General features: G+C 43.2%; 14 protein-coding genes across 14 annotated transcripts; 5 read left to right on the forward strand and 9 right to left on the reverse strand.

The window, feature by feature from the left end:
* Positions 1-15: 15 nt before the first annotated feature.
* Eint_040710 (U5 snRNP pre-mRNA splicing factor Prp8) lies at positions 16-5994 on the reverse strand (the record flags this gene model as incomplete). The annotated part of the gene is made up of 1 exon (XM_003072675.1): positions 16-5994. One exon carries the CDS (start codon positions 5992-5994, stop codon positions 16-18), a length of 5979 nt encoding a protein of 1992 aa, XP_003072721.1.
* Positions 5995-6084: 90 nt separating this feature from the next.
* On the forward strand, positions 6085-7122 carry Eint_040720 (uncharacterized protein; the record flags this gene model as incomplete). Its single annotated transcript, XM_003072676.1, has 1 exon — positions 6085-7122. The coding sequence occupies one exon, from the start codon at positions 6085-6087 to the stop codon at positions 7120-7122; it is 1038 nt and encodes a 345-aa protein (XP_003072722.1).
* A 74-nt stretch (positions 7123-7196) lies between these two features.
* On the reverse strand, positions 7197-7922 carry Eint_040730 (eukaryotic translation initiation factor 6; the record flags this gene model as incomplete). Its single annotated transcript, XM_003072677.2, has 1 exon — positions 7197-7922. The coding sequence occupies one exon, from the start codon at positions 7920-7922 to the stop codon at positions 7197-7199; it is 726 nt and encodes a 241-aa protein (XP_003072723.2).
* A 62-nt stretch (positions 7923-7984) lies between these two features.
* Eint_040740 (small nuclear ribonucleoprotein F) lies at positions 7985-8230 on the reverse strand (the record flags this gene model as incomplete). The annotated part of the gene is made up of 1 exon (XM_003072678.1): positions 7985-8230. The coding sequence occupies one exon, from the start codon at positions 8228-8230 to the stop codon at positions 7985-7987; it is 246 nt and encodes an 81-aa protein (XP_003072724.1).
* Positions 8231-8328: 98 nt separating this feature from the next.
* Positions 8329-8898, reverse strand: Eint_040750 (putative vesicle transport V-snare protein; the record flags this gene model as incomplete). The annotated part of the gene is made up of 1 exon (XM_003072679.1): positions 8329-8898. One exon carries the CDS (start codon positions 8896-8898, stop codon positions 8329-8331), a length of 570 nt encoding a protein of 189 aa, XP_003072725.1.
* Positions 8899-8960: 62 nt separating this feature from the next.
* On the forward strand, positions 8961-9515 carry Eint_040760 (recoverin-like calcium-binding protein; the record flags this gene model as incomplete). Its single annotated transcript, XM_003072680.1, has 1 exon — positions 8961-9515. The coding sequence occupies one exon, from the start codon at positions 8961-8963 to the stop codon at positions 9513-9515; it is 555 nt and encodes a 184-aa protein (XP_003072726.1).
* Positions 9516-9580: 65 nt separating this feature from the next.
* Eint_040770 (Nop5-like nucleolar protein) lies at positions 9581-10819 on the reverse strand (the record flags this gene model as incomplete). The annotated part of the gene is made up of 1 exon (XM_003072681.1): positions 9581-10819. One exon carries the CDS (start codon positions 10817-10819, stop codon positions 9581-9583), a length of 1239 nt encoding a protein of 412 aa, XP_003072727.1.
* Positions 10820-10867: 48 nt separating this feature from the next.
* Positions 10868-11707, reverse strand: Eint_040780 (uncharacterized protein; the record flags this gene model as incomplete). The annotated part of the gene is made up of 1 exon (XM_003072682.1): positions 10868-11707. The coding sequence occupies one exon, from the start codon at positions 11705-11707 to the stop codon at positions 10868-10870; it is 840 nt and encodes a 279-aa protein (XP_003072728.1).
* Positions 11708-11788: 81 nt separating this feature from the next.
* Positions 11789-13213, forward strand: Eint_040790 (asparagine synthetase-like protein; the record flags this gene model as incomplete). Its single annotated transcript, XM_003072683.1, has 1 exon — positions 11789-13213. One exon carries the CDS (start codon positions 11789-11791, stop codon positions 13211-13213), a length of 1425 nt encoding a protein of 474 aa, XP_003072729.1.
* A 35-nt stretch (positions 13214-13248) lies between these two features.
* Positions 13249-15594, reverse strand: Eint_040800 (DNA replication licensing factor Mcm2; the record flags this gene model as incomplete). Its single annotated transcript, XM_003072684.1, has 1 exon — positions 13249-15594. One exon carries the CDS (start codon positions 15592-15594, stop codon positions 13249-13251), a length of 2346 nt encoding a protein of 781 aa, XP_003072730.1.
* Positions 15595-15676: 82 nt separating this feature from the next.
* Positions 15677-16483, reverse strand: Eint_040810 (uncharacterized protein; the record flags this gene model as incomplete). The annotated part of the gene is made up of 1 exon (XM_003072685.1): positions 15677-16483. One exon carries the CDS (start codon positions 16481-16483, stop codon positions 15677-15679), a length of 807 nt encoding a protein of 268 aa, XP_003072731.1.
* An 86-nt stretch (positions 16484-16569) lies between these two features.
* On the forward strand, positions 16570-18627 carry Eint_040820 (cohesin; the record flags this gene model as incomplete). Its single annotated transcript, XM_003072686.1, has 1 exon — positions 16570-18627. One exon carries the CDS (start codon positions 16570-16572, stop codon positions 18625-18627), a length of 2058 nt encoding a protein of 685 aa, XP_003072732.1.
* A 25-nt stretch (positions 18628-18652) lies between these two features.
* Positions 18653-19222, forward strand: Eint_040830 (uncharacterized protein; the record flags this gene model as incomplete). The annotated part of the gene is made up of 1 exon (XM_003072687.1): positions 18653-19222. The coding sequence occupies one exon, from the start codon at positions 18653-18655 to the stop codon at positions 19220-19222; it is 570 nt and encodes a 189-aa protein (XP_003072733.1).
* Eint_040840 (pseudouridine synthase 2) lies at positions 19219-20256 on the reverse strand (the record flags this gene model as incomplete). Its single annotated transcript, XM_003072688.1, has 1 exon — positions 19219-20256. One exon carries the CDS (start codon positions 20254-20256, stop codon positions 19219-19221), a length of 1038 nt encoding a protein of 345 aa, XP_003072734.1.
* Between the last annotated feature and the right edge of the window lie 35 nt (positions 20257-20291).

Below are 20291 nucleotides of genomic sequence, written 5' to 3' on the forward strand. Positions count from 1 at the left end.
AATCAAAACATCTTTTTAATTCTCTTCCCACTCTTCCTCTCGATCCCGGTCTTTCCAGAACTTCGAAAAATGCCCAACTCTGCAAGATCCATCATAGAATCCCTGAGGAGCCCCTATTCTCCATGTGTATTTCAAGCTGTCATCGTAGAATGGTCTTGCAAAGTTGTAGTTCCACATCTCGGGAATAAGAAAAACCCCCATGTCTCCAGTCAGCACAAATTCCATCTCTTTCCAACCACATTCCTCTTTTTTCATCACCTTTATCCTATCATCGATGAGTATGGCTAGTCCGTCAATTATTTTGTACCTTTCATGCAGGAGATCTACAGTTTGGAGGTTGTTTCCATTCATTACCACTCCAACAATATTGGACTCAGGAGTAAATAACGAGGAGTGAATCACAGATAATGACGAAAATTGAGGAACAAGCCCAAAGGAGATCGGATCTCCCCCAACCACCAATCCAAAGACTAAGACGTGGGGATCCATTATCTCCATGAACTTCCTGACGAGGTTCAAAGGAATCTTCAGGATTTTTCTTTCATCAACTTGGTCTAAGAATTCTGTTTTACAGTTTCCTTTCTCCAGCATCTCCAAAATCCATCTTTCAAGATCCCCACTTTTGCTCATTCTGTCCAGTTTCACATATCTGCTTCTCCATCCATCACTACCTCCAAAAGACACATGTCCTGGCCTGTTGAACACCATTTTACTATTCTTTATCTCTGTGTCTATAACCTTTCCCTCTTCCTCTCGTCCCAAACCCGCTTTAAACCCAAACACTATGTCTCTTATCTCATTCTGAGACAAACTAGAAGGCTCTATTCCATAAATAGTACAGTAACTTTCAACTATGAGATCCTTCAGCTCAATCTCCTTTTTTATCCATTCAGAGTCACTTATCTCAGGCCATATCTCATTAATTCCAAGATCCTTGACTCTTGTTTCATCAACATCCATTCCGTGCACCACAAGGAGAAGCCTGCAGAAATTCGTAAACCTGCTTGTTTCACGCCACTTCTCATATAGATTAATGCTTCGAACACATTTTTCTTTTTCGAACCCTTTGAGTTTCACCAAATTAGAAAATGGTGGTATTGATAGACATGTTTTCACCGATATAGATGGGTGGTCTATACTAAAGTTCTCCATTGCATCCACCATGTCTTCAGAGACAACAACACTTCTCTTCTTAAGCTCCTCACCCATCAAAAATATATCTTGGGCTGCAAGAAACCTTATCTGCCGGATCTTTTTGCTCTCTCCAGAGTAACTTTTGAAATACAGATTTCCACTTCCAGGATCAAAGATAAACAGCATCTTTTCCTTCTTAAGCAATGCCTTGACGTCAACCAGAAGCCCGGAGTTAAACATCTCCCCACTGTTATTAACCACCTCAACATCGGAAGTGTACAGCTGAAGTGCCTTCCTAAGCCTCTCCCGAAGCACATGAAGCATCGAATTCTCCATCAAGATCTTCTCCATCGAGTCTCTTATCACAGTATTTAGCTCTCCATTCAGATTTCCATATGCACTCCATGTATTGTAACAAAGATCGAGAACTATGATAAATCCATTCTGGACCGGATATCGAGTCTGAGGATCTCTAACACACTCAGCAAACCTTACCCTTGCATATTTACGGGAATTCCTTTTGTCATAGTCTCCCCATCTCAGCTGAACATCAATCCACAATCCATCACATCTCTCTCCATCTCCCTCCGTCTCTTCAGAAATACACATAGGAGACTGAACATAGAAATCCCCCGACAGAAGGATGTCTGCACAGCTGCTTCCAAACCTGTAACTTTTCTTCCCGTGTACTTCCAGCCTCTTAGTATCACAGTACTTCTTAAACATATCACACAAGTCCTTAACAACACTCTCATGGATTCTCTTCCACAGATGGTTTCGGAATATCTGAACAAACGAAATCTTCAACGTCGGTAGCTTTCCGTGCATAAACACTCCCGTTTGGTCCAATTGAACCTGATATCCAACATATACATTTCCCCTGTTGATAGTTGGTGACCACCACAAGATGAATCTTCTGTTGGGAACTTGGCTCAACCCCATCTTCTGGGCGTTTGTCAGACGTCTATACCCTCCAGCAACACTGTCCTCCCAAAACACCTTGCTGAAGCTTCTGAAATACGTCGCCCCAAACAGCGTGTGGTCTGCAATCCCTTCAAGCCCTCCAAGGACTTTTAAAACATCTGCTGTGAATCCCTCCATACTCCATAGCTTCCCATCATGCCTTGCATCTGTAAACCAAAACCATTCGGGATTGCTTGAATATTTCTTAAACATGCTAATAATCCTAAATCCCCTGTCATACAGTAGCCATCTACTTCTTTGAAGAAGAGTACTCATTCGTGGAATCCCCTTTTCAGGTTCTATCTTTCCACTCCTCCCATACTCCGTCCACACTCTGCTTGACTCAGAAAACTCATCGTCCCATCGGGATGTATAGTCCAGAATCCCTGGAATGGTCTTATGCTTCTCTTCCTCCATGTCCGAAACATCTTCCTGAAAAAGCCGGACTCCTCCAGCACTTAGCATCCCTAGTCCTCCCATCTCCTTAGGTGCATAGAACATAACAGGTGGAAACCTCACCGGCATCTTCGAGTTTATTCCTTTCTTCACAACATTCTGTATCATACATTCAGCTTTTCTAAGCCTCTCCTCCAGCCCCTGAGTGTCACAGATGCACTCTCTGTAGTACATTGTAAACGAAAGAATCTGTGTATTCCATCTTGTTGCCACCTTGAGAAATGTGGCAGATCCACTCGTGTTCACAATATGCATTATATTACTTTCAAACATTTCTACACTCTTGTCACTCACAGCCAAGTTTGCATACATCCCATTCTCAAGCTTCCATGAGCTTCTTTCATGGATCTTCTTTGAAGAAATCATCACATCAATTCCCCCCATCGAGAACTTAACACCTGGGAATATACTACATCCTCGGAATCTGATTCTCCCTAAAGAAGGTAATAGTCTCGTCGCAACCTCGGCATGAACACACTTCTCTAAAAGTTTCAGTCTCTCCCTGCCATTGCTACTATCAAATTCCTCAGTCTCTTCATCATAAAGATTCCCACAAATCCCATCGAAGTAGTTTCCTCTTCGATCTTTCATCACATCTTCAAACCATTCAGTTCCCTTTCCATAGTCAGAGAGTAAGGCGCTTTCTTCCTCTTTCTTTAGTTTAAAAAGGATGTAGACATCGTCCATATGCCTAAAGTACAGCTTTATGCTACTTTTCTCGTCCATGAAAACATCTTCTCCTAAAACACACAGGTCGATGATAAACGAATAAAACTTATATACAAACGCAGAAAGCTGAAATCCTTTGATAAACCCAACATGGTTGGTGTACCTCATATCCTTGTAGAAAACTAAGCAGTTGTTTCTGCTTATGATGTAATCCGCCAAAGTAGGGTCCAAAACAAGCTTCAGCAGCTTCGAAAGGAGGTTGTTATCTATCATCTTCATAATCCCCGAGTATTTTCCCTCGTAAAGTACAACTCTTTCCCCATCTACTCCACTGAATGATGAAATTTTCTCGCATAAGTCCATCAGGGCCTTTAAGTCCATCTCGTCTCCAGGCTTGATAAACTCAGGGAAGATGTTGAGCCTCTCGGATTCGTAGAACAGGTATGCACAAAGAAATGCATCCACAAGCCTCTCCATGTACGATACATGGTAGTATTCAATTCCCCCGCTTCCATATCTCTTTAGAGTAACAGAAACCTCTTTGAACGATCTTTGAGTAAGCAATGACTTTTTTATCTTGAAAATGGTGTCGGCAGAGTCCTCCAGCGCCTTGTCGAAAAACTCGCATTCCTCGGCCGTTGCATTCTTCTTAAGCCTGTCCACTGCAATGCTCAAGAACTTCTCCTCATTCTTCTCAGGAAACAATATCTTCCCTGTTCCTTTGCTCCTGAAGTATTCCGCAGAAAGCTTGTAGATAGCAACAGCCTCTGCTGCTTTGAGAAACGGCTGGCTCAAATACTCCGCTTGCTCAGCCATCCGTTCCTTCATATATAGCCTTGTAATCTTTCCAAGACGCTTCTTCTCTCCCTTTTTACTCTTCTCTCCCCCGTTAATCGCACTCTCAATATACCATCCAGACCTCAGCCGAACGTATCTGTCTATTATCCCCTGCAATTCAAAAAGTTCCTTCTGATGCTTGACTCCTGCCATTTTCCCCTGCTCCTGTATATTCAACACAAAGTTATCTGAAAATGTAACCACACTCTGCTTAGAAGATATCGTTGTATTTCCCTCCCCCTCTTGGAGAGTATCAACCATAGGCCTGATAGCCTCCAGGTTTACAATCGTAGTCTCTGAAGTTCCTTTCAGGCCCTCTTGCTCAAGAGATAAAGAAGCACTTCTTCTTATTCCTAGTTCCTTGATGTGCTCATGTACAATATGGTAGGGAACATTTGCCTTCCAACATCTCCACGCTTCACTAAAATGCTGGAGAAGCCTCCTTACTTGTGTCGGATGGAGCACAGACGAAACTTCGGCCATAATCTGCCTCTTTAGTGCAACATCATATCCACTCTCGCTTCGTTGCTTCGATAGAGGCTTTGGATTATAGTCCCTTCCTTCCGCAATCCTTGTAACCAGCCCAGAAATATATCTTCCAAGCAACGGAATGTGTCCCCGGAACATAAAGCACCACGTCCTCCACTGCTCTCCCCATCCTTTAAATCCTATGTAATCCGAAAGCCTCTTCCATGACTTGCATTGCTTGATCTGCTTCATAAGCTTATACTTGTACCTGTATATTCCTGTCAGAACCCCAACATTGTTAAGCACATGATCTACATTCGCCATCAGTTCATATCCGTCAATGTTTCCTTGTCTAAACAGAACGTGGATATCCACAAGATGCTTCACAAGCTTAAGCATTTCTCTTGTTAGATGATAAGATGTTCCGACTCGGGACTTCTTTCTTTCTTTTGTCGTCAGTTGCCGAATAGGCTTCAAATTGAAGTTCCAGTCAAGAATGAGATAGCTAAGCTTCTTCCTTCTCAACACTTCGCTAAGCATCCTGTGCCCTTGATACACCAATTGGAGCCCCGCCTCAACCCAGTCTATCTCTGTCCTTTGGAAATATCTTGTATTTTTCAGCTTCTTAAGAATGTGGCTAGGAGGCCTCTTCTTTGTCTTCTTCTCTGTGATCCTTGCATAGTTCCTGAGAAGGTTTCGGACCTTGGGACCCTCGTCCGTCCTTTCTCTCAAGCACTCCCCTTTCAGCAATGGGATGTCGGCCGGATGTCTTTCCTTTTTTCTCCTGCCATCCTCTCTCTTCTCCCTTCTAAATGGACTTATAGCATCCAAATGAGTTTTTTCCAAAACTTGTACCCTTGTACTTCTGTTGTAAAGATAAGGATAAGCTATCCTTTCGAGCCCAGGCTCCCTCTCCATTATATTCACATCATTTCCACTCCTCTCAGTAACATAAGGCCCATTCTCAAGCTGCACACCTACATGCCTGCTTATCAAGAATGCTTTGCAATTAAACAGATATCCCTCGTCCACATCTCTAAAGTCTTCCTTCCACTTTATGTTGTCTTGACTCCCAATAGCAGTTGGAACAGGGAGGCCAATTATACTTCCATAGTCCACTACTGGTTCGTCGTCATCAAACACAGGGTATCTCAGAACACGTACAAGTCCTCTTTTTCTTTCCTCTGAAGAAAACAACATACTTGCATGGCTCCATCTATTCTTGTACTCTTCTACATCTACTCTCCTCTTCTCTGTGACAAAGGTCACCAGCCCAGAAACATGGTATACAACATCCACATATCTGATCGACTCCCATGGCATTGGCATCGACCTCACAAGATTATGAAGTGCATACGGCATGTACCTCATTGCTCCCATGAAGGAAGGATGCATGTCTTTTGATGTCCTTATTATTCTTCGAAGATGTTCTGGCGGCATCCTTTCCTTTCTAACACTAGAAGGCATCCTAGGGCAAATACTCGATGTCCAAATACTCCCTGCAAAAAGGCATTTGGGATTTTGAATTGGTTCTTCGTCTTCCCTCAGTAGAGGGGCATGGAGGCCAGGTCATTGTCGACAACAACAGAAAAGCTGGTTGTCTCCAGAGCAATAGATATATATGGAGTAGCAGACGAGGATTCGGTAACAAAGTACATCACAGCAATGTATGGGTACATCCACCCAAACAGATGGAAGACAATCTACCAGGAGGTGCTTGACACATGTGCAAAACATGGATACTCGTCTCCTGTTGATTTCTGTGAGGACCTGAGACTTGATGTTGCAAGGAAGATGTACATGGAGAAGGCATTGCTCTATAACAGGCTTTTGGAGGGAGAGGAGGTGGAATGGCCTGAACAGCACATGGAACACGACTGGAACATTGGAGACATCGAGAAAATAGATGAGCTTTCCAAAGGGTCTGAGGACATTCTTGACAAGAGACTCCTGTATCCTACTGTAGACCCGCGAATCATAAAGCAGCATGTGGAGGCCATGAGTAAGTGGCAGAGTAGAGCTGAAGAAAGTCGAAATGGAGTAGGCAAGGCCGAGGAAAAGAAAAAAGAGTATGGGATAGAGGACAAAGAAAGAAGAAGATTTTATCATAGAATGTCTAATGAAGAGAAGGAACTTGACGATTTCTTGGACAGAATAGAAGAAGAACACTACAACATGCCACAAAGTGGTGTTGCCCCAAACAGACTAAGAGAAAAATATCCCATCCTAAAGGCTTCTCCAATAGGAAGCGGATATCCGGGATTCCGAATGGAAGGATCTGATGTTTCTCTAGAAAACCAGTACAGAGCAGTTGTAAAGAAAATCCTGGGAAAAACCATGCATGGGAGTAATGATAGGCAATGGAGACAGGAACTCCGAATTATCGTGCAATATCACATGAGAAGAATAGGAATGGTTAACGAGATTGAAAAGGTGAATGCATTGATAGACAGTAGCACTATGTCACACACGCTAATGAACATCTTGATGCTTCTCCAGGAGCTGGTCGAAAGGCCAAGAAACCAAGAGCTGGTCCAGGACTACCTATTTTTCAAAAAGGATATTCTTATGTTTGGTAATTACTACAGAAAATGATCAGCTTTCGTATCCTGGACAGACACTTACCAATTAAAAATTCCATTGAAAGCCTAAACTTTATTCGTTGCTTCTCATTTGACTATGGTATCCACTATGGCTCTTCTTCGAGCCTCCAAGTCCTGGTCTCCACTGAGGTCAAACACGCTTTCAATCACAGTCATCTCGACATTGGTCGTTTTCACTCCTGCAACACACATCCAATCATTGATGGCAACCCCTCCCCCAATGCAAGGGCTTCCTCCATTGACTGTCCCTGCAATCACATTCACCTCGAGAAGCTCACTAAGCTCCTTTTGGCACTCTTGACTCGTGAGGGGATGAACAAGCATTCCTTGGTTGTTCAATGCACCAAAGGTTCCCACAAGTGGCTCTTGGCCTATATTGTGTCGGTAGACAGGAACCTGTAGAACATCTTTGATAATGTCTTCCGACTCTCCATCCAGATCTCCATGTATGATTGCAACATGGTCGTTGCAGAGAACTACATTTCCAAGGGCATTCAGTCTCTCTTCAATCCGCCTCACTACAACATTCTCCGGCAATGTGTTTCTTATGTGCATAATCTCCTGGTCTGTTATCGTGTGTGGCACAAGTAATCCATGTCTGTTTCCCCTGCATTGCGACCCTACACTTCTAATGCTATTGATCGTTGTTTCCACAATCGGGATTGCAACAGTCTCCTGCAGAAACTTGAGTACATTGTTTGACTGACTTCTTCCAACCACACAGTATGTGTTGGTAAGTGATATGTATGCTCCTATCTCAGAGCTTCCTTCAAAATCTATTCTGTACGACATGGGCCCCTGAGAATTTTTCATTTTCCACTCTCCAGATAACTTCTTCCAGAGTCTACCTCTTGTCAGCTTTCGGCTATACTTTTAATGTTGTTACATCTAATTGTAACCTCCCCAACCATTGCTTCGCTCTCTCCATCCTTCTCTATGCATTTGTCCAGAAGTATATTGAAGTAGTTGTCCGACGTGACAAGAACCCCTTCATAGACCTGCCCCCACTTTAACGTAACAGAAACATTCTTGTCTCTTATCCTGTGAAGAAATTGCTTCGGATTCTCCCTGGAAGGCTTTCCGCCATAGGACTCTTCCATCTTGTAGGGTCCTCAGGGATTTGAATAAACATCGTACTAGATCCTTACAAAACTCATTTATTAGACAACTTTTCCACAGAGAGTTTAATCAGGAAACATTAGATTCGAGATCCTTTCTTCGGAGCAAACATGGCTTTGGTTGTATGCAACTTGGCAAGTCCTATGATGACATACATAATCGGAATTGCAAACATAATGTATAGACCATTCCGAATTCTTTTTGCCTCTGCAATATTGTTTTCTTGGATTGTTTTCAGACGTGTATTCGTCCTGTACAAAGACATGAGTTTGGCCTCCAAATCAAGAAACAAATTCTTAATTGCCAGGTTGTCATTGTCAACATCTCCAGACGACATGACATCTGTGTATATGCTTATAGAAGCCTTCTCAAACCCATCATTGAAGACTTCAATTCGATAGGCCCCAGGAGTTGTGTACTTGGCATTAACACTCTCTATAAGCTCTTCCTTGAACTCACTGTCATCGTCAACCTCTCCAGGCTTGATTATCTTGTAGTACACAAGCGCGTCGGAATATTGGTTCAACTGGATTGTAAGTTCCACATCCTTGCTATCAAGAATTGCCCAGTACACCTCCTTGTCTCCAGGCCTTAGGATCTTCTGGATCCTAGAACACATTGCAAAAGAAACAATCCAGAAGAATAGCATGGGTTAGGTCTTCTCTTTGCTTTTTCAAACCAAGCCTCTAGTTGGCTAAAACAAAACACCCCATGGGATCAGGTGCCAGCACAATCCCAGGCGATACAGAAGAAGATGCCAGACAATTCTCCCACTTCCCCTCAAAAGATATCCAGGAATGGTCTTCCTCGTTCAGATCAGAATATCCTGGCGGGCTTATGACACCGAAGGATTTGGAGGAAATCTTCAGGAGTTTTTTCCCCTTTGGATCTCCCACAAACTTCTCTAGGAGGCTTTTCGAAACAATCAACATAGGCCAGACCACAGCCATCGATTTTCACGAACTTCTGATTGCATACAGTATACTGATAAAGGGAAGCGACCATGAAAAACTACGGTGGATATTTAGGTTTTATGACAAGGACAATGATGGTCTTGTATCTAAGGAAGAAATGGTCGAGGTTGTCCAGTATCTAGCAGATATGACATCGCACACCCTCGATGTCTCCATAGATTCAGAAGGAATAGTAGAGGAGATATTCACTTCTGTTGGAGGTTCCAAGAGCTTCCTTACCTTCGAGGACTTCAAGGCACTTTCAACAAAGAATGAAAAGCTATTTAAGATGCTAACCCCATTCTCCGAATAACAGAGAAATAAGACCACCAATCCATTACTAAATATATTATACCAATGCAATGTGCTTTAATGTAATTATTTCAGTTTGATCTTCTTGGAGTCCTTTGAGTCGTCATAGAAGTCCGGCTTCACCTCGTACTTAAGTTTTTTCACCGGCTTCTTCTCCGATCTGCTTCTGGCCTCCAAGTCCTTAATTCTTCTCTTGATCGCCTCCTGCATCCTTATGCCAGCCTCGTTCGTTACCTTCTCCCCATAGGAATCGATTCTGGCTGCTATTGCAATCTTAGACGCCAAGCTCCTAGCTATCTTTCCTTTATGTTGAGAATCCACTTGTCCTAGGAGAGAACATCCGTAGATCATACCATACTTCGGAGTATTTGTCTTTGACTTCAATGCTTGGAACAAGGCTTTCTCTGCCCCCATGATCTGGATCGATGACCCAGGCATCTTAGCAAGATTTGAAAGAGACCCTGCTTTGCTTATCATCTTTGCTCCTATCACTTCCCCAATCAGAGACGTTATGTTTGGGGCAAGATCCTCCATCTTCACCCGTATGTATTCCACAAGCTCATCTCGGAATTCAAAGCTCTTTAATACGCTTTTTGCATCCTCCAATATATTCAGAACATCCGATGAGTCCATTGCAATCCCCATGCTTGTCTTTGCAAGACTTACAATCCTTTCCCACTCATCTTTGGCTATTTCCTTGAGCTCTTCCTTCTTCTCCTCAATACTCTCCTTTCTCCCAATCGCCACAACAAGTCTTAAATATTTCCTGTTATTGTCTGTCACAGAAGACAGTTCGGGGAAGTGGAACCCATACCATTCCTTGAGTCTCATGCAATGGAGGTTGATGTCTCTGTCCATATCCTCCAGAAGTGAGACAGACTGAATCACCATGGTGTCAATCTTCTCGGGCACAATCTTAACCTTTTCCATTGATATCTTGTGTGCTATGCACAGGATCCTTTCCGAATATTCCCTCCCACTCATCCCAAAATACTTGTGGACATTGGATCTTATCAGCCTCTGGACATCATCATTCAAGTATACAACCTTTCTCAAAAACTTCTTCGATAAAGGCTCCACCAGTTTCTGGTCATCCACAGCCAAGACCTCTTTGTCCTTAACCTCTGCAAGCTTCATAAACCTCTCCAGATTGCTCGGAACTTCCCCCTTGATCAGCAGTCCAGAAGACTCTAGTGCTTCGTCAATACTCTCAAATTTGTACGTCTCGACAAGTCGTGGCTCTTCAGACAGATCTGTCTTGTCGAAAAGTCCATACCCAACAACAGTCTCCACCAAGTAAATCATTTCAAACGGTCGAAAAAAATAGAAAAAATAGAAATCCATTTCCAGATCTTAAAAAGATTTGTCCATGTCACAGGCTCTGCTATCTGCCTTGATGTCCTCAGGTGGCATGTCTATCTTCTCCATAGAGATGTTTTCCTTCCTAATCTTCACTCCGTACTTCAAGCTTCCAAGAGTGTTGACTCGGAGACTTCCGTACCCTCCTATCTTCCTAAGCTCCAGAACCCCATTGTAGTTTGGACAGAAGCAGCTGAACATGTTCGAGTCAAACATCCCAACCGTATCAAAATACAGGCTTAAGCTTGTGTTTGCCATGAAGAACCCAGGAATCGAAACCATGCATACATGGCCATTAGCCCTTACAGCTCTCTTGAGCTCAAAGAGAAACTTTGCCATCTCCTCTTCACCCAGTCCAGAAAGTTTCCAAACAGGAGATCCCAACGAGAATATGGCTATCCTCAATTCCTTTTCCTTTCTTGCTATGTCCAGAATGCTTTTCAACGTTGCATCCTCTCCAGAAAGCAAGATTCCTTCGAATCTCCTTTTTTTCGAGAGGTTGAACTTGAACAAAGGTCTTGCTAGAGATAGCTTGGTGTATCTCCATGCAATTACCATTTTGTCTTCATCCTCCTTCTCGGTAAATGATCCAGTACCGTATATCTCCACATTCCGGCCTTCCTTCATAACTGCCATCATGTTCTCTTGGTTGGAAGCTCCTTCTGAAAGAAAAACCTTCAGTATTGTCGAATGAATCTGAGAATTTTCATCCTCAAGCAAGAGAATGGATGTTCCTCTTGTAAAGCACTCTCCTAGTACTGTGTCAAACCCGGATATTCCTGTAGATAGATGTTCTATTCTCTTATATCCTGTGCTTTTTACAAATGACTCCATGCAGGGGCATATTGTCATACTAATCCAACACCCAGGCCTATTGCTTCTGGCTTGTATTTCCAGATATATCTTCAATCCTTCATGTGCGGAATACTTCTCTCAGAAGAAGAAAACACTGCATACGAGAGGGTGGCCTCTCTTATAAGAAACAGAGGAGGAGACTATTACAACAAGGTCTATATCGATGGTATGGTGGCAATCGCCTCGGTTCTTTCGATAAGGGATTCTGTTTGCCAGCCTGTGGAAGGAAACGGGTATCTGTTTCTTTACAACGGTGAAATCTATAACAATGAAAGAAGCGACACACTGTCTATCAAAAATATAATAGATAAGGTCTTGTGCGAGAGTGGGAAAGCAGTTTTGGATGGTAGATGTATAGTAGATAAGATTTATGCAGAAATCAACAGACATGAAAACGAAATGGCAATGATATTGATGATTGGAAGCCATGTGTACTTCTTTAAGGACGACATAGGGAGAAGGAGCTTGGGATACACACTGGATCCGTTCTGTGTCTCATCCGTGGAGTATGATGAGGAGATCAACCCCATGGCTATATACTCCTACGACAGGTCTACAAGAAAGCTGAGCGAATGGCTAAAAGACAGCCAAATTGTTAAAAGGTACATGACAATGGGAGATGCAATATTAAAGCGTCTCAGCAACGAGAAGTACTCGAAGAAGTATCGATACTTAGCAAAGCATCTGTCCTTGCAGAATGTAGGAAATCATGAGGCAAAGCTTGAGGATGTCGATAGTGCAGTTGAAGAGTTTAACAAGATCTTCAGAAGGTCTATAGAAAGAAGAATTAGTGGTGGAAACATCTGTGTATTCTTTAGTGGGGGAGTGGACTCGATGCTTGTGGCTGTTTTCCTCCACTATGCAGCAGATCTTCGCCAGAAGATTTATTTGATAAACACATCGTTTGGGAAATCATGGGACAGAGAGGCTGGGAAGAAAGGGTTTGAAAGCCTTTGCACAATGTTCAAGGAAAGGTCTTTTGTCTTTGTTGCCAACAACATCGGAGTAGAGGAGGTTAGGGCTGCAAAAGAACATATCTACAGACTGATCCATCCAAAAGACGGACGCATGGATTTCAACATAGGAGCAACATTGTTTTTCTCAGCAAAAGAGTCGAGAAAGTACAGTAGGATTGCATATTTGGGATCAGGGGCAGATGAAATGTTTGGAGGATACCACAGGTACAGGGGAGAAGGCTTTAGAGAGGAGATGCTCTTTGATCTTTTCACAATCTCGCACCACAACCTCTGTAGAGATGACAGGGCTGTTTCTGACTGCCAGGTTGAGTGTAGGTTCCCATTTCTGGACTCGGAGTTGGTGGGATATTCCCTGAAGATAGGGAATAATGTAGTTGCAATGGATGGAGAAAAGAAGTTTATCTTGAGAGAGACCTTGAGAAGAAACGGACTTGAATGTGTGTCTGGAGTTCCGAAGAAGGCAATGCAATATGGGAGTGGAATCTTCAAGATGGAAGGGAAGATATAGAACTTAAGAGAACATCACTTTTATTCAAAGCCAACTTAGCAGGCATTTCTTGATATTAGCCTTGTCCCTCTGTCAAGCTTGAACCCGCTGTTCTTGAACAGGCCGCAAGAGTAGAAGCTGGATGGAATTGAAAACCCAAAGGAGGAAATTCTCCTTTCGAACTCATCTAAAGACACAGATTGGGAATGGAAGGCCTTCATCTTCTCATTAAACATCTCTTTCAGAAGGAAAATCAAAACATCTGTGTTGCTTCTGTTGAAGTACTTTATAAACTTCTTCCTCAGGCTCTTCGACATAGAGTATTTCTGAGCTCCCATGAAAGAGTCGAGGACAACAGAAATGGCTTCGTCAATATCCTCGGCAGAGACTGCTGTACTCAGTCTCATCTTTGCAAATGCTTCGCTGATCCGGACAATACTCTCAACATGTCTGACAGTCACTGGAAGCCCAGAAGGCAAGCTCTCCTTACGGAGCTCCAGATACAAGCTTGAGATTTTCTCGATATCAACATCATTGAAGACAGGCACCACATTGGTCCTTGCGTACAGTATGTATTTCTTTAGCAAATCCTGGCCCATCATCATCTTTTTGGAATCAAACCCATCGGTCTTCTCTCCTCCTCCATGAGACTCTATGATAAACCTTGCAGTCTTCTCGTCCTCTCCAGAGTCGATATTATCTTTTGTAACACAGAGAATATCAAACCTCGATATTATAGGGTCGCTCAGATTTACATTCTGCGAGAACGTCAGAGACCCATTGTATCGCCCCCTTATTGGATTTGCCGCTGCTATCACGCTACATCTTGCATGCAATGTTGCAACAATTCCTGCCTTCGAAATCGAGATCGACTGTTGCTCCATCGCCTCGTGTATACTAGTTCTGTCATGCTCATTCATTTTGTCAAACTCATCAATAAGGCACACTCCTTTATCTGCTAGCACTAGTGCCCCTCCCTCGAGTGTCCATTCCTTTACAACCGGATCCTTCCGAACAGATGCCGTCAGCCCAACACTCGAAGCTCCCTGCCCTGTAGCCAGCACTGCTCGGTGCGATGTATTTTCCACATATCGGAGAAACTGAGACTTGGCCATTCCAGGATCTCCAAGAAGAAGGACATTAATGTCTCCCCGGATCCTGTGGCTTGTACTTTCCTTAGGAACCCCTCCAAGCATAGCTAATGCGATGGCTCTCTTCACCTCTTCGTGTCCATACACCGATGGAGCTATCGAATTAATTATTATTTTCTTGATTTCCGGATGTCTTCCCATCTTCCTGATCTCCCTGATATCATCTTCAGTCATCTCGATCTTCCCAACTCTTTTACTAACAGAACTTGCCTCAATCACTGTGAAAAACACAGGAAATCCATTCTTTATGTTCAAGGACACATTGAAGTTGTTTTTGTATATCCCAACAATCTCAACCTCTTCTCCAGGCTTCGCACAATCAATTAGATCATAGAAAAGCAGCACCTCCTTCGATCGAGGAAGAGACCCTGGCGGGACACTCCCAGGAATCTCCTGGATTGTTAACTTCTGGAAGTCCTTGTAAATGGTCTCCGAGGTACTAACAGTAAAAGGCCCTTTCGACTGGCATTCAAAGCAATGTGTAGGCTTAAATGATGATGCCACAAATGGCCCAAACACAGACTTGCACTTAAGGCAGCTAAACTTCACAATAGAGTAAAGCGGAAATACACCGCTTCTTCGTGTGACCACACCGTTTACCCTCACCAGCTTTCCAAGGTGGCTATTCCTCAGTGAGCGGATACTATCGCTCACTGGAAGATCAACAACTCTTGCATGCACCTTTGGCTTTATGAGATGGTAGTTTGGAAAATGCATCCTCACCACCTCGGATAAAGCTTGGTCCATCACCTCAATCGTCATCTCTGCATGCTGGTTAAGGAGCTTCAGGAGATCTGTAGATTCCTCTTCAATATCCAAATAGCTCACCTCTATGCTCTCAAGATTCTCCGAGCACATCTTCCGAATCCTTCCAATGTACTTCTTATTTCGGAACTCATTGAAAAAACGAACAAATTTCCTGGTAAGCTTGACCCGGAAAAAGCCTTGCTCAAAAAAATCCTTTGTAATCTCGTCAGCCTTAAATATGTCCTCGGCGTCGTACTCGTTCCCAGAATCTCCTTCTCTCCTTGCCTTGTTTTCCTCAGACTTCATACTTGAAATCTCCTGTCCTATGAGGTCTTCAATATCAGAATGCTGCATAACCTCGCTTTCCTCAAGCTCCGAAGACTCATATAATTCCTCTTTTATCTCATCTATTTCAGAGCTCTCAAGCTCCTTTACCATCCTCATCCCCACTTCTCGTCCCTCTCCAGACGTGCTCTCGTCCTCTTCAAGCCTTCTTTTCACCATTCCAGGGGAAGCCTTAAGCCCCAAATAAAGATGCCGTTGGAAAAAGGAAAGTACTTTATTACAGATCCACATCCCATAAAGATTATGCTTCTTTTTTGCTCAGCAGACTGTTTGCATACTCTTTCAGACGGAGAATAGACTCCTCGTCTCCAAGCTCAGATACAAGAAATTCACTACAGAAACCCATTATGTATACATACCCTAGCTCCACCTCCATCCCCGTGGCTTTCACCATGAGAAGATCAAATATACTACCATACACATCCTCGATCTTGTAGTCGTCTATTCTTTTTTGCCCCAGAATCCCTTCAGACAGATTCATTCTGTCTTTCAGTCGGCTGTCTTTTGCAAGAAATGAGCTTCCAACCCCCTTCACCTGCTTATTTACAAACTCCACGGTCCTCCGGAGCTCTGCCATCCTGCTAACCAGGATCTGCGGATCCTCAATGTATCTTGTATAGGGATCAACAAGCATCCGTGTTAGATCAATCGGCTCTGTTGTGTAGTAATACAGATACCGGAGGTTATTAAAATTCTGTCTTTGCACCTCTTGATCCACCCTGTCTATCAATATTGCTATTCCCTTGATAAGGACCAGAGTACATTCAAGATAGAATCTTTCGTCATAAAACTCTTTTTTACAGAACTCATGCAGCAGTTCCTCCACCTCCGGGAGATTCAGGTCAGAAGATCCCTCGGAAAGTGCCCTTCCTATCACAAGATCAAGAAAAATTGGTTCAAACCTCTCGTAATATGAAATGTCCTCTAAATACACTTTTACAGGCACATTTCTTTGCTTTTCATAAACATCCACATACTCCCTTATGAACTCCACAGGGTCGGAAAACTCCTTCATAACTTCCTCCTGCTCCGTCAGGCTAAGCTTCATAACAAACTGATGGGTCCTTGGAAGAAACTTTTATGCTCTACATCATCTGCTCTGGTCGTTAAAAATATTTTCGTCTCCAAGCCTTAATGGAGAAAGAGAACATTCCGGACAGGACAACTGCCTCAAACATGGGGGATGCCTCCATCTCCCCGAGTCTTCTTGAGCCCTCAGAGCCGGGGTGCTGTCCCTTCGATGTGTTCACACCCGAGGCCCTAGTAAGCAGATTCAAAACATATGACGACTGCACTGAAGATATCATCAAGCTTATCAGATCGGTCCATGTCTGCCAGAACAAAATAAAGAAGCTGTGCCGTGTCTTCGACTCACTGTCCAACTATGACACCGGCTTGATAGTTAACCTTACAAGGGATGGAAATCGAATGCTGAGATATGTGTCGACGTATCTGATGCTCAATAAGATAAAGCAGTGGGTTATAGATGGAAGGGGATTTGAAGTGGTGGAGGCTATGTACGATGAGGTGTTTCTGGTTAGGTTCCGAGATGTGGATTTCAATATAAGGGCTGCTTGTGTTGAGTTTATGTGTGAGTGGATTATCTCTGCCCCTGGGATCTTCAATCTGCCCTGCTACCTGAAGTACATTGGATGGGCTCTCAGTGACAAAAACGATAGTGTTAGGAGAAAAGGGATAAGCTCATGCACGAGACTTGTACGGAAGAAGATCAATGTCCAGGGGTTTGTATCTCGTTTTAAGAGTAGGATAATAGAGCTATCTCTATACGATAGGAGTCCTGCATTAAGGGACGAAGGAAAAGCACTCTGTATGGAGCTGTATATTGGAGGGATGGTCTCTAAGGATGATGTATACAAAGTTCTAAGGTCCATGAACGAAGGAGATAAGAAAGGATTGATGAGCTCTACCATCAGAAAGATACTTGGAACAGAGGAACCAAGTGATAGAAGTCTCTTGGAGAATCACGAGGGCTTGCATGAACTACTTTCAAACACGTCTTTATTTATTTGCTCATGCATTCCTCACAGTGGAAAAGATGTTGAAGGATTCATAGACTTTATTTTGGACTTCCTACGCACAAAAAACTCTTGCTGCCAATCAAAGAGCCTGTGTTACCTAAGAATCCTCGGAGTTCTCTCTGGCTCGGGGGTGGATGTTGAGAAATATCACAGAATCTTTGAGATAGTCAAGGACAGTAGAGAAAACACGGCACAAACTGTGGAAGCTATCTCAAAAGTTGATCCAGAGGTGTTTAGGAGGCATCCAGATGCTACCAATAGGCTTCTGGAGGCAATGAAAGATCTTCTGGCCCAGTACAAATGTGAAGAGATGTTTTCAAGGTTTGTACATCTCTTGAAGAAGCTTGAGAAGGACTTTCCAGCCTTTGTTCACCGAGTTGTGGAATCACTTAAATCCTCCTGTGTAGAGTTTGTGCATTGCGCAATCAAGTCGTTTGACATATCGGAAAGCGTGGAAAACAACTTTCCATCAGAGATCAAATGCTATGCTGCACTATGGAAGATAATGTCCGAGGACTACGAAAGAGTCAACGGATATGAGTTCAAGAAAATCGGCAATCTTTCTGTACTTTGTGACTTTCTCCTTTTCTTTAGAGAGAAATGCATTGAATTTGGAGTAGTGAACCGGAGTGTTGAAAGAGCTTCTGACCAGGGGGAATGTTTCAAGATAATGTATGATCGTCTCTCTGTTCTTATTCATTCACAAGCAGAAGATGTTTTTACAGACCAAAAAGGATGCATTTCGTTGTTCAAGCTTGTTGATGGAGGCCTTTTTGTTGACTACTCGAGTATTATATTCAGGACTTGTAACCTAGAGCTGATCTCAGAGTTTCTGGGCAAGAGTAAGTCAAAGATGAACCTTGTCTCTGGATACTTCAGATATCTTATGGATGTGGAAGAAAAGGATGTAGACAAGAAGGTCGGAAGACTAGTGGGTTCCAGATGCAGCATGGCAAAGAGAGGGCTTGATACGGAGAAGGTTGTTTTCCGAGGTATGAAGGAGCTAATCGAACTAAGAAAGGTGTTTCTGTACGATACAGTTCTCATTTACTTTGTTTCTTCCCTAACAGCCAACGAATGCATAATCATAGAACAGGGTCTGGAAAAGTCAAGACTTAAGGCATCTTTGCTCCGAAGGATCAGAGAGGGTTGAGATATAATAGGATTCTGTTGCATGAATGATGCATGGCTGGAAAGTGTTCAAGTATTCAAGAAGAGTGGAAGGAGAAGAAGGAGAGAAGTCGTTTTGTGGGATTGGGTTGGAGGAAATAAGCCGAGTGATACTTCATTCAGAAGTTGGTCGGCAAGGGATTATAAAGGAGAGGTGGCTCCATGTGTTCACAGAGGGTAGCAAAACACTAGGGTTGGCTCTGTTGCCATCTATGCTAGAGGTTCGGGTCTACATCGTCTCTGCCATTAGACAAGAGCTGGTGATACTGGAGAGAATAAAGCTTGAGGAGAAATGGGATATTAGGGTTTGTGTAAGCAAGAGAGTGATTAGATGTAGATGTAAACAGAGGAAATTTCAAGTCATCTTCTTTAGTAAAGAAGATTCAGAAGACTTTGCAAGTAAGTTTGGGCACTTTTCCAAGCCCCCTCCTTCAATACCAAAATATTTCCCGTTGATTGGGACATTTGAAGGACTTGATGGAAACGAGAAAAAGGAGAAGAAGACTCCCAAATACAAAAAGAAGAAGAAAGTTATTGAGGAGTTTTTATCGTTGCTGTTTGAGGCCCTTGGGAACTAACCTATGAACACCATGTTTTCTCTGTGAAACCTTACAGAATCCAGACATGCAAAAAAGCCAATGAGGTTTTTTCTTTGGTGAATCCTCGGGTAGATGGCATTTCTCTTGTATTCCTCCCGGGCTGCATCATCGACCCCTATGTCCTCTGTGGTTCCGTCTCCTCTTCTCAACCGGTGGAACGTAGGCTTGTCAAGTAAAAGATATTCAGAAGGTCCTTTTGGAACATGAATGTTCTCTTTGCTAAACACCATGTCGAACTTTGATTCCACACTATCTCTGGAATACCTACACAATAAAATCCCAAAAAGCATCATCTTTCTAATCTGGTGGAGTAGGAAGCTCTGGCCGGTAATCGATACCCTCACATATTCTATCCCGTTGTTTACGTATGGATCCGAGACGATGACAGATTTAATGTATCTCTTAGTGCCCTTTTCACTATTGAGCTTAGTGAAGTTGTGAAAGTCCTTGGTTCCTGTGTACTTCTGAAGGATGGCTTCAAAGACCCTGAGGTCGTCTTCAGAAGATGTATATCCGACCAAACTATCAATCATATCGCTTGGATAATCTCTTGTTACTCTTCCATCTCTGCATTCTCCATCCTTCTGCCTCAAAACCTCCACCTCCTTGTCGAAGTCTCCCTTTGCAAGGAAGAACGTCGGGACAATGTATTCGTAGGCCCGAAAAACAGCCTGCTTGGATGGAATAGTGCTTTTTGTAAGCCTTATGATGTCATATAGATGGATCTCCTTTCTAGAAAGAAGGGTTCTAAGTCCAGATATAAGTTCCGGAGTGATGTCGGCCTCTATCTTCACAGAGACGAGGTTGAGTGCAGCATGGACGCCCTTATCCGTTCTGGAAGACGATTTGATGTGAACTTTCTTTGGGTCGTCGGCATTTCTTTGGCTGATCACCTCCATCTCAAGAAGGCAACCAATTATTTCCTTCTCCACCGTGTCCAGCTCCTTGTTAAACTGCAGCCCGTGGTATTTGCTTCCATCGTATCCCACTAGTAGTCCAGCCCTGACCTTCATTAGGGGAAGAGAAGGTTGGAGAAAATTTGATCCCT

The sequence above is a fragment of the Encephalitozoon intestinalis genome, chromosome IV (assembly GCF_000146465.1).
Source record: "Encephalitozoon intestinalis ATCC 50506 chromosome IV, complete sequence".
NCBI lineage: Eukaryota > Fungi > Microsporidia > Unikaryonidae > Encephalitozoon > Encephalitozoon intestinalis.